Below are 12,176 nucleotides of genomic sequence, written 5' to 3' on the forward strand. Positions count from 1 at the left end.
TAAAAAATAAATAAATAAAAAGAAGAAATAAAAAAAAAATTGACCACGGGCTTCAGCAGACCAAGTAACCCCTTGCTTGAGCCAGTGACCTTGGGTCCAAGCTGGTGAGCTTTTGCTCAAACCAGATGAGCCTGCGCTCAAGCTGGTGACCTCAGGGTCTCAAACCTGGGTCCTCTGCATCCCAGTCCGACACTCTATCCACTGCGCCACTGCCTGGTCAGGCAAATTCTTACAATTTTGCAATTGTCCTACATTGACACTTCAAGACTCAAGTTTCCTGCCCCCATTCATTAGAATTCAGTCACCTTCTGACTTGATACCTCCAGCCAATTGCTTCACCTCTCCAGGCCTACTTTCTTTATATGTCAAGAATCTACCTTGTGTGTTTCTGTAGGTCAATGTGTGTAAAACACACAATCATAAACTTGCAACAAATGGTAGTTTTTGTAATTTTTCTAAAACTTAAAAAAAAAAAAGGGTACAAATCCACCGCCTATTGATTCCACTATCCTGGAGGCTAGTACAGTGCCCATGTCACTCTCAATTTGGTGGAGATAGTAGATTGTGTACACAGAATCTGTTGTGTTGCAGAGTTGTCAGTGGGAATTCTGTATGTGTCTAAGTTATCTTTAGGTAAAACTGACCTAGAGGTTTTTGGAAACAAGTTTTAATGGGCTTTCCAAGGAGATAGATTAAAACAATATAATGAAGTTTTTTTTTTGTTGTTTTTTTTTAATGGCTAGTTTGCCTAACCTGTGGTGGCACAGTGGATAAAGTGTCGACCTGGAATGCTGAGGTCACTGATTTGAAACCCTGGGCTTGTTCAGTCAAGGCACATACAAGAAGCAACTACTATGAGTTGACGCTTCCTACTTCTCCCCCTCCTCTCTCTCTCTTCACTCTATCTAAAATCAATAAATAAAATATTTTTTAATGGCTAGTTTGTCGATAGCTCTCTTAGTGAATTAGAATAAAATGTATATATATATATATATTTTATTTTTTATTTTTTTACAGAGATAGAGAGTCAGAGAGAGGGATAGACAAACAGGAATGGAGAGAGATGAGAAGCATCAATCATTAGTTTTTTTGTTGTGACACCTTAGTTGTTCATTGATTGCTTTCTTATATGTGCCTTGACTGTGGGGCTACAGCAGACCGAGTAACCGCTTGCTGGAGCCAGCGACCTTGGGTTCAAGCTGGTGAGCTTTTTGCTCAAACCAGATGAACCCTCACTCAAGCTGGTGACCTTGGGTCTCGAACCTGGGTCTTCTGCGTTGGATCCCAGTCCAACGCTCTATCCACTGCGCCACTACCCAGTCAGGCTCAAATGTATATTTTCATGACTAATGTGACATTGTTGAAGGGGAAAAAATTCTCAAGTTATTAGGAGGATTTATAACAGTGAAAAGTTACAGCTTGACTTGTGGTGGCACAGTGGATAAAGCATCAACCTGGAATGCTGAGGTTGCTGGTTGGAAATCCCAGGCTTGCCTGGTCAAGGCGCATATTGGAGTTGATGCTTCCTGTTCCTCCCCCCCTTCTCTATCTCTTTCTCTCTCCTTCTTCCCCTCTCTAAACTTAATAAAATCTTCTATAAAAAAAGAAAGTCATAGCATTTGTTTACAACAAAGGTGTTATATAGGAAGGGGAAGTAGAATTAGATATATTTTTTTAAGCTACAGTTATCCAAAGGGGAAAATGCCTACTTCACTCATCACCCACCCTGGAGCAACTAACCTACCAGGCAAATGACACTGTTGAGAAGCAAGGCAAGCAGGTAAGGACTTCAAAAGTTAGTTTTGCCCTGGCCGGTTGGCTCAGTGGTAGAGTGTCGGCCTGGCGTGCAGGAGTCCCGGGTTTGATTCCCGACCAGGGCACACAGGAGAAGCGCCCATCTGCTTCTCCACTCCTCCCCCTCTCCTTCCTCTCTGTCTCTCTCTTCCCCTCCCACAGCCAAGGCTCCATTGGAGCAAAGTTGGCCTGGGCACTGAGGATGGCTCCATGGCCTTTACCTCAGGTGCTAGAATGGCTCTGGTTGCAACAGAGCAATGCCCCAGATGGGCAGAGCATCGCCCCTGGTGGGCATGCCGGGTGGATTCCTGTCGGGCGCATGCGGGAGTCTGTCTGACTATCTCCCTGTTTCCAGCTTCAGAAAAATACAAAAAAAAAAAAAAGGTTAGTTTTGATTTGGTTCTCTGTTCATGTACTGACACTCCCCAGAGAGGGTTTTTTTTCCTCTGGATAACCACAGGGTAAATGGTGTGTCACAAACATAGCAGGAACATTACAAACATGTTCTCTCTCGTGCCTACTTGCAAGCTGGGAGGTTAGCTATATTGCTGGCTGGCAGCCTTCAACAACACCATTCCGGAGGCAGGAGTCATTATGTTCTAGTCTTCCTGTTCCAGGTGACCTGAGAAGAGCCATAGCCACCTCTCTCTACTTCCAGCTCCTGTCAGTAAAGTGGGAATAATAGTACAACCTTGCCTTTCTTTTAGTGGAGAAATAAATGTGAGAAGTAATTAGCTCTTTTCCACAGTGTTGTGAGCCCTATAAAGAAATAAGCTCCATGAAAAGGACATGTTATTACATGGTTAAGACTTTAAAGGTATGAAGTGGTACCTTAGCATTCTTTAGTAATAGGGTTTGAATGCAGCCACTTCTTGAGGAAAGCATAGTCCTGGGGACAGCTTTGTGGGTTTGGGAGGCAGGCATGAGTAGAATCTCCCTTCAGATGCTGACCAGCCACATGGCCTGGGCAAGTAACTTGCCTAAGCCTCGGTTATTTTTCTCTTGGAAAAAGAGATGGATATGCTTACTTTACAGAGAGGTTATGAGGATTATGTGTGAGAAGCAATGTCAAGTGCCCACTTGCAACAGTATAGCAGGGAATGGGGGTGCCTCCACCTTTCTGCTTCCACTCAGGTTGTGGTGCATCTGAAATAGAATTATTTGGAGTGTGGGGACAAGGCTGTGTGGTTGAGGGTGGGCTCTGGATCTATGCTAGAGCTATGCTATGGCTTCAAATTCTACTCTTGCCCTGGCTGGATAACTCAGTTGGTTAGAGCTTCAGCCTGAAGCACAGAGGTTGCTGGTTTGATTCCTGTTCAGGCTCATACAGGAATAAATAGATTTTCCTGTCTCTTATCTCTCTACCTTCCTTTCCCTCTAAAATCAATAAAATAAACATTAAAAAGAATTTTATTATGTTCCCTTGCTAACCAACTCAAGTTGAAAACTTAATTCCATTCAGTTGAGCATATGCAGAACAAGTATGTTTCATTTAAGCCATTATACCAATTTGGAGTGTTATCATTTAAAAAAAATTTTTTTTTTCTGAAGTTGGAAACGGGGAGGCAGTCAGACTCCCGCATGTGCCCAACCGGGATCCACCCAGCATGCTCACCAGGGGGCGATGCTCTGCCCATCTGGGGCATTGCTCTGTTGCAACCAGTGCCATTCTAGTATCTGAGGTAGAGGCCATAGAGCCATCCTCAGCGCCCAGGCCAACTTTGCTCCAATGGAGCCTTGGCTGCGGGAGGGGAAGAGAGAGACAGAGAGGAAGGAGAGGGGGAGGGGTGGAGAAGCAGATGGGCGTTTCTCCTGTGTGCCCTGGCCAGGAATCGAACCCGGGACTCCTGCATGCCAGGCTGAAGCTCTACCACTGAGCCAACTGGCCAGGACTTTATTATTGATTTTAGTGAGAGAGAAAGAAGGAGAGAGAGAGACAGACAGGAACATTGAGCGGTTCCTGTATGTGTCTCGATCAGGGATCAACTGGCAACCTTTGCTGCTTTGGGATGATGCTCTAACCAACTGAGCTATCCAGCCAGGGCTGGAGTGTTATTTAAACTTGAAGTTTAGAGGAGCTAAAACTCCAGCATGGAAGCCTGTGGCAAGAAACCTCATAATGATCTCTTTGGCCACATATTTAGTGTCTGAAATATGCAGTATAAGTCTGGTATGCTTAAGAACAGAGTGATAAGGCTTCCACTGAGCTCTAACAAAGCCCAGTTATCTGTGTGCTTTGCCATTACCAAATGCCGGAGAGTACAAAGCTTTTTTAAATATTTTATTTATTGATTTTTAGAGAGAGAGGAGAGAGAGAGAGAGAGAGAGAGAGAGAGAGAAGGGGGGAGGAGCAGGAAGCATCAACTCCATATGTGCCTTGACCAGGCAAGCCCAAGGTTTCAAACCGGTGACCTCAGTGTTCCAGGTTGATGCTTTATCCCACTGCGCCACCACAGGTCAGGCCAAAGCTTTGTTCTGGGTAGTAACTCAGTAAATATTTGTTGGCTCATTTGTTGTTGGTGCTAGTAAGAGGGTTAACAAAACCTTTCAGAACCAAGTCATATACATCTAGAATGATATTAACATTAAATAACAGTCCTTGTGTTTCATAGTCGAACCTGGACTAACAAACATAGCAAGTCCCCCAACCTGACCAACTGCTGCCTCCTTTCGAGCCCACATACCTGTGGGCTGTGGTTTGTACCTTGGTCTCAGTGTGTTCTAGGGCAGAAGTGGTGGGTGGAGACTCTTCACTAATTCCTGCCCATCTCTCCAGTACTCTCAAGAGTATTAGTTTCCTGTTTGGCTTGCATTTTGCCCACTCCCAGGATTCAGCTTGATTATAAATCAAGAGTTGCCCCAAGAAGGCCATTTCCAAAAAGAAGTCCGCAGCTCCAGTCTGCCATCTCAACAGCCACAGCCTGATGGCCAGGGATTCTCCTGGGCAAGCTGTGTTAGTGGTGCAGTGGTAGGGTGTGGCCTCTGGAGCCAGACCATTTGGGTCTGATTCCTGCTTCTACTACTTCCTAACTGTGTGACCTTAGGCAAGTTGCTTAACCTTTCTGGGCCTGCATGTCAGAAGTAAAGGAGTCAATCCACACACACTTCTGAGAGCAGCACTTGGTACCTACATAGCAACTGCTCAATTGAAGTTAACTCTTATTATATTTCCATCTTGAATTGTTCTGGGACTTCCTCATTCCTCCTCTACCTGCTACTTTCCTGAGAATGAGGGGGCTGGGGCAAGGCCTTGCAGGCAGGGACATGACAGCCTCACTCCCTTTACAAATTTTTTTTTTCAGAGACAGAGAAAGAGTCAGAGAGAGGGATAGACAGGGACAGACAGACAGGAATGGAGAGATGAGAAGCATCAATCATTAGTTTTTTGTTGCGCATTGCGACACCTTAGTTGTTCATTGATTGCTTTCTCATATGTGCCTTGACCGTGGGCCTTCAGCAGACTGAGTAACCCCTTGCTCGAGCCAGCGACCTTGGGTCCAATCTGGTGAGCTTTTGCTCAAACCAGATGAGCCCGCTCTCAAGCTGGCGACCTCGGGGTCTCGAACCTGGGTCCTTGGCATCCCAGTCCTACGCTCTACCCACTGCGCCACCACCTGGTCAGGCCCTTTACAAATTTTAAGGACCTGTAGGCCCTGGCTGTTCCAGGTCTCTCCAACCTCACCTCTTCCTTTCTCCTCTTTGTTCACCTTCTACAGCTACGGTGGCCTTTTATCGCTCAGACACAGTGTCTTTCTGGCTCCAGGAAAGGGCCTTTGCAGGTACTGTTCCCTTAGCCTGAAAGTTCTTGGTGCAGCTGGCTCTTCCTCACCCTCCAAGCCTTGGTTTAAATGTCATCCCTTCAGAGGGGATAGCCCTGATGCCTGCTCGCAGTCTGTCTTTTCCCATGGAGTGCAGATGCTAGGTGAGGGGGCCATGAATGTCTCATTCACTCCATGTTATCAGGGAAACAAATGTTCAATAGCAAATGACGAAAAAATAAAGGTTGGCTGAGGAGGTACTGCCCTGAGTCTGGGTTTCAGAGACCGTAAGACCCTGTGAGCAGGTTCAAGCCTGGAAGTAGGCAAAGATGGGCTGGAACCCATGACAACTGTGGCCTTCCCATCTCTGAACCTCAGTTTCCTCATCTGTAGAAAGGATAATTACACCTCCCTTAAAAGGCCATTTCCTGCCTGACCAGGTAGTGGCACAGTGGACAGAGCAAGCATTGGACTGGGACATGGAGTATCCAGGTTTGAAACCCTGAGGTCACCAGCTTGAGTGCGGGCTCATCCAGCTTGAGCCGGGGTCACTGGCTTGAGCATGGGATCACAGACATGACCCCATGGTAGCTGGCTTGAGCCCAAAGTTAGTTGGCCTGAAACCCAAGGTTTCTGGCTGGAACTAAAGGTTGCTGGCTTGAGCAAGAGGTCAATTGCTCTGCTGTAGTCCCCCCCCCCCCAAATCAGGGCTCATCTGAGAAAACAATCAATGAACAACTAAGGTGCCACAACGAAGAATTGATGCTTCTCATCTCTCCCCCTTCCTGTCTTGTCTGTCCCTATCTGTCCCTCTCTCAGTCTCTCTCTCTGTCTCTGTCACACACAAAAAAGAAAAAGAAAAAAAAGCCATTTCCTAAGTGGTGATATCAAAGCACTTAGAACGACACCCAGCTCAAACTGAGAAACAGCAGCCTTTCGATCAGGATGCATTCCTTGAGCAACCTGGCCCTGGCTCAGGCCCTGTCAAGATGCAAAGCCAGCTGGAAGGGGCACTCCTGGACACAGCTGTCAGTTCCTGGCACCCAGTGAGAATGAGTTTCTCTGATGAGTTTCAGGGGACAGGTAGAGAAGGCAGCTGAGCCTCTCAGATGAACAAGGAGAGAGGCTCGCCCACATACTGGCCTTGAGGGTAGCTAACCTCTGACTACATGTCCTCACCAGAAGGTAGTAGTAAGGACTAAAGGAGGCCTCCAGCACAGAGAGGGCCCTTCCACCTCCTTTTTCCTGGAAGAGCACTTCAAGATTTCTTGATTTTGTATGGTTACTGCAGGCTGGGAGTGGAGGCAACCACTTGGACCTTACTGAGGTTAGCCACAGGACAGCCCAGCTGTACTGAATCCACCCTCTTGTGCCATTTAACTCAATCCTCCAAGAGGAGGCTACCCAGACCCCTCCTCTGCACACTGCCTCTGTCCCAAAAAGTCCTCCTGGCATCTGGCCTGTTATCAGTTAGCTCTGTCCCTGGCTAGTCCAGCTGGGCTGTCCAGTTTGATGCAGGGCTCAGGGCATCAGACCCCCAAGAGCCTCAGCATGCATTTCCAGGGAGACAGCACAAATTTGCAACATTCTATTGTTTTAAAGATAATATTCACAAAAAGGAGGGTAGAAAGAAAGGGATGAAGGACAGAATGCAAATGCAATGTTGGTAGAAGGAGCATAATGTCAGGCCCAGTTGTTCTTTGCCTTTCACAGTGAAAACAGCATGATGCTTCAGTTTGCAAGTGCTTTTGAGTGGGATAATTCATTCAGTCCTGGTAATGAGCCTATGAAGCTGGTTTTCTTTTTCCCCACTTTTACAGATTGGGGATGGAGAGGGAGAGAGTTATGTTTGGGATACTCTACTGGGTGGCCCACTGGTGATTCTAGTTTGGAGCTCCCTGAAGTGAGGACCCTGCCTGGCCAGTTCAAAGTGAAGGTCTTGTTCAACCTTTGGGTGTGTTTCATGTTACATGGCTCCTTGGAAGGCTTGAGTGACCAAAGCAGAAAAATGGGGAGCTGGCCTCTAAGCACAGCCAAGGCCCAATAGGGTGAGGGAAGGAAGGGGTATAAAGAGCTAACAACATGGTTTAGAGAAGCAAGCAGGGACTTTCTAGAAGCTGGAGAAGAAAGTGTGAGAGACTGAGCAATCTGGAACAGAACTGACTTTTGGAAGAGGTTCCTGGGGAGAAAGGGCAGGAATAGAAACAGGAAGAATAGTCCTTAGGGATCAGGGATCAGGAACAGAGGTGAAACTGAATCAGGGCTTGGGGTACAGATCACCCCTTTGGCTGGGCATGGATTTCTCTGCCCACAGGAAAAATCAAACTTATGGCCCAGAATAAGGGGCTGCCAGGTAGCCATTGTAACCTGAAGACCAGGGAGGCTGGATCCTAGTCAGCTCTGCCAGACAAAATCTGCTTAATTAGGGACAGCAAAGAAATGGAGGTCTGTCTGTGCAGGCTAAGGTGGGAGGCAAGGGGGAGGGGGAGAAACCTCAAGGTCAGTCTCATGGAACATCTTAGAACTAGAAAATGGAGTAAGAGGCTACAGAGAGAGCAGTCTCTTAAGAAGCACACCTGGAATTTCTCACACTCTGCATGCTTTCCTCTCAAATTCCCTCATGTTAGACCCAAGATATGCTCTGCACGTGACCTAAATGAGCGCTGAAGCAGTCAGTGGGCTGGAGAAAATAGGGAGTTTGTAAACAGGTCTCAGTCCCCCACAAGAAACCTGCCCTTATGATACCAAAGCAAAGGGCTAGCGATCCTGAAGGCAACTGTTTCTGGGACAGCTGTCTTCCTCCTGCAGAGGTCCAAGCCAGAGTGGGGGACACAGGGAGAGGAGCTGCTCCATCAAGAACTTAAAGTACTTGGCCTGACCTATGGTGGCGCAGTGGATAAAGTGTCAACCTGGAACACTGAGGTCGCCGGTTCGAAACCCTGGCTTGCCTGGTCAAGGCACATATGGGAGTTGATGCTTCCTGCTCCTCCCTCCTTCTCTCTCTTTCCCTTTCTCTCTCTCTCTCTCTCTTTCCTCTCTGAAAAATTAAATAAAATCTTAAAAAAAAAACCCACAGGTATTAAAAAAAAAAGAACTTAAAGTACTTGCTACATGACTACTAGAAATTTTAGTTCTATGTGGTGTGTACTCTCTTTTCACCAAGGTATACGGGTTTTCAGGTAGATACTTTTATTTTTAAAAAAGAGTGGGAGAGTCTGGGAGCCTTGGAAGCCATGATTGCTGGCTGAGCAGTAATGAGTGAGGCCTTTGTGGGTGCACTGACTCCTCATTTTATCTACCCGTTGGCATCTGTCAGTCCCACAGGGCCTCATGTGTCTAACCCTCAATGAGATACCGCGTGGAAAAGTGATCGGAGGTGGCCTGAGACACTGGGCCACACCCCTTGACCAACCCAGCTGTAGCAGACCAACTGATCCTATCAAAGCTTGCCAACTCTTGGCAAAGCCCTTGTCAAGTCCTGCCAGCACTGGGCTCTGAGTTTGCCCACCCATAGTGAGTGATGGAGATCTTCCGGCTGTCTCAGGGCTCTGTGGACCAGCTGGGAACCAGTGAACAGCAGCTGTTGCCACACTTCAAAGGCCTTGTTATCCTCATTGGTGGAGGAACAACACCCTGAGTTGCCCCTAAGCTATCCCTGCCCAGCTGGAAGCTATCCCTGCAAGCCACCAGCACCCCAGCCTCTCCCTGTGTATACACTGGGCCGTCCTGAACACCCCACCTTCTCTGGGTGCCTGAACAAAGAAGGGAGCCCCCTACCTCTAGCTTCTGATAGGACTTCAGTTTCCTCTACCCACATGACTGTTCCAAGATAGCAAGAAAAAGTCAGCCATGACTCATCTGTCAGGCTGAGTTGAGGGTGTCCCAAGGAGATGAGCATCTCCTGGTGAGCAGCTGGGATCCTGAGTGCTAGGAGGGCACAGGAACTTCTTCTGTGATGCTTGCCTCTGAGGGTGGCCTGGACTGTCGCAGCAGGAATCACAGGACGTGGTCCGGGGATTCTGCCGTGAGCTCTAGGATGCACCTTTTTTTCCTCAGGCAGTGTCTCCACGGAGGGAGCTGGTGGCCCCTCTTTCCCTGAGCCTGGCTCCCGAGGGGTGAGAGAGGACACGGCTGTGCTGCCTGTCCTCAGAGGGCTGAGAGTCCCCTGGAATGAAGTCCTGGGGGGACAACCAGGGCTACCTGGTGATGAGATATATCAGCTGCCAGCACAGCAGGATGAGGGAGAGGCCTGAAAAAGTTCCCCTGAGGGAGCACTGGAGGCTCCTAAATTAGACTCAAACAGCAGAGGACAGAAGGGCTCCTTTAAAGGAACCTGAGGAGTTTGGGTAGTGAAGACCTGGGTGTAAGCCCCTGACATCTTAGAACAGAAGGGATTGGGAGAAGTAGTTATCAGGGGGGAGTACCCTGGGCAGGTGGGCCCCCAAAGCTAGCTGTTGCCTTGGGTTTCTCAGACAAGTCTTGAGAGACACCTGGTGCTAGCTGCTGGCTCTGCCCCTGGTCCACGCCCTCCTCTGCCGGTTCCCTGGCCCTGTGTTTGCCTGTGGTATCCTAGGAACCCGGGCTTTGAGCCTGTGGTCCTGTTACATAACATCTTCCCTCCCATCCATGGGTTTAGCCCTGTAGCAAGCAGGAACTGAAGCAGGCGCATGGAGGAAAGCTACTTCTTCAGACAGGAGACTGCCCAAATCTACAGTCTCTGCCAGCCCTCTGCCACTCCAAGGTGCAGAAGGAGGGAGCTTACTAAGCAGTCAGCATCTAGTACATTCTCTCAGCAGTGCCCTCCAGTCCTGTTCTTGCCCCGTGTGAGCACAGCACCTGTCAGTGGCCACATGGTGTCCATGGCTTCTCTAAGCTAGAAGGCCTAGGGGGCAGTCCCTGATTGCAGTGGCACTCCTTACCATGTCTCTTTCTGCACCCCAGCCCTTCCTCTTGCCCAGAAAAGGACCAAGGACAGACCCCTGTTAGAGACCCTCCCTAGGTTGGAGATGCCTGTCCTGCCACTGTGCCTGTGGCTGCCCCCAACCTCATGGCACCTAGGCAGCCTGCCAATACAGGCTACCTCCGTTCCTACCTGTCTTCTTCTCTGGCCAAGGCAGAGAGTGCTCCAGCAGGGACTTGAGGACCTCAGGCATGTCCATGGCAGGGGCCACTCCAGTCCGGTCACAGCTCGACATAGCTCGGCAGGAGGAGCTTGCTCTGGGAGTTTAGAAGCAGCTGGAGAGGCAGGAGCTGGCTGGGGAGCCACAGGCTCTGGAGGCGGGTGGGGCGGGAGCTGGAGGCAGCCAATGGGCAGCAAAGACCCTAGCCCGCCCATCAACCCTCAGCTGGGCCACTTGCCAGCTCCGGCTGCAGCCAGGCCTTCCTTTCCCGCTGCCTGGCAGGGCGGGCCTGGCCGCTTGCCAACTGCAACACGTGGAACCACTGCGCCAATCCTCTGACAGAAAGACCATGCTGTTATCTAACTTTGCAAAGGGAAGTTCTACCCCAGGCAGGGAGCCATGACCACGACCTGCCAGGTGAGAACAGTGAGCTGGCTCTACTCCCGCAGTGAGAGTGCACGCACAATCAGGCACACTCAACGGAGGAGCCCTGGCACAGTGGAGAGCAGGGCCTGCCCCGGAGACTAACTCGGGCTGGGACTTGAGATGCCGGTGCTGCGGGCAGCTTTGCACAAAGGATAAACTCTGTGTTGATTCATGCACACAAAGGTGCATCACACACAGTCACCTGTGTGCTGTGAGCCTCCAGGGGTAGTTTGTGTTTTGATGCTGATGCACATGTACCCTTCAAGGTACACGGGTGTACATGTCACATGCATAATTGAGGCTGTCTACTATCTGCAGAGACTAAAGTCTGTTCTCTTAAGGGAGGTAACAAAACCTGCAGCCTGGGGTTCGTTTGGTCTTCCGGAGAGGGAAGAAGAGGCAGGTGCCAGCAGACAAGGGCTGGGAGGCCAGGCAGAGCTAGAAGGGGCAGCTCTGCAGACCCACTCAGGCTTGTCCTCAATGATGTCCTCCTTCCCAGTTTATCCTAGGGAGCTTCTTGGTGATTGGCTGTTTGCTTTAGTCCCCTCCCTGGCCTTCTCATCTTGGTGGTCACCAGGCCACTTGAACATGCAGTTAAAGCCAAGGTTCTGTATGTCACCTTCCACAAAAGACCAACATCAGACTTGAGCAGGGGCTGTCAGTTCTCAATCATACAACACATTGATGTGGAATCTTGAACAAACTGTGCAGATCTTCTGGGTCTCTGTTCCAAAACTACTGATTATTGTGACCAAAACTACTGACCTTCGGCCCCAGTGCTGTGTCTTTGACACTTGCCGTTGGAGGTAATAAGCAGCTGCTTCCTTTACTGTCGCTCATTTCTACGCAGTCTTTCACTGCTCTGCAAAATCCCATTTTGCACAAAATCAAACATATTCCAAGAACCCCTTCTGGCCTCTTCCCTTCCCAACAGCTCTCACCCTGTCTTCTAATTACTCTCCCACTCTCCCTAATGGTCTTTTCCCAAATTAATTAAAATTAATTTAAAAATTTGAATACAAGAAACAGTATATGGCTTAAAGCTCAAAACTTTTGCTAATAGTATGCTTTAGAAATG

The 12,176-nt window shown here is 48.9% G+C and overlaps 1 protein-coding gene across 1 annotated transcript in view; it reads right to left on the reverse strand.

Annotated features, from left to right (window-relative positions):
* TEF (TEF transcription factor, PAR bZIP family member) overlaps positions 1 to 10,838 on the reverse strand; it is a 32,561-nt gene extending 21,723 nt beyond the window's left edge. Inside the window, exon 1 of the mRNA XM_066256995.1 lies at positions 10,645 to 10,838. Within this exon, the coding sequence (XP_066113092.1) occupies positions 10,645 to 10,747 (103 nt within the window). The 5' untranslated portion in view covers positions 10,748 to 10,838. The remainder of the gene's footprint in view (positions 1 to 10,644) is intronic.
* Positions 10,839 to 12,176: the final 1,338 nt, after the last annotated feature.

The sequence above is a fragment of the Saccopteryx bilineata genome, chromosome 1 (genome assembly GCF_036850765.1).
Source record: "Saccopteryx bilineata isolate mSacBil1 chromosome 1, mSacBil1_pri_phased_curated, whole genome shotgun sequence".
Classification (NCBI taxonomy): domain Eukaryota; kingdom Metazoa; phylum Chordata; class Mammalia; order Chiroptera; family Emballonuridae; genus Saccopteryx; species Saccopteryx bilineata.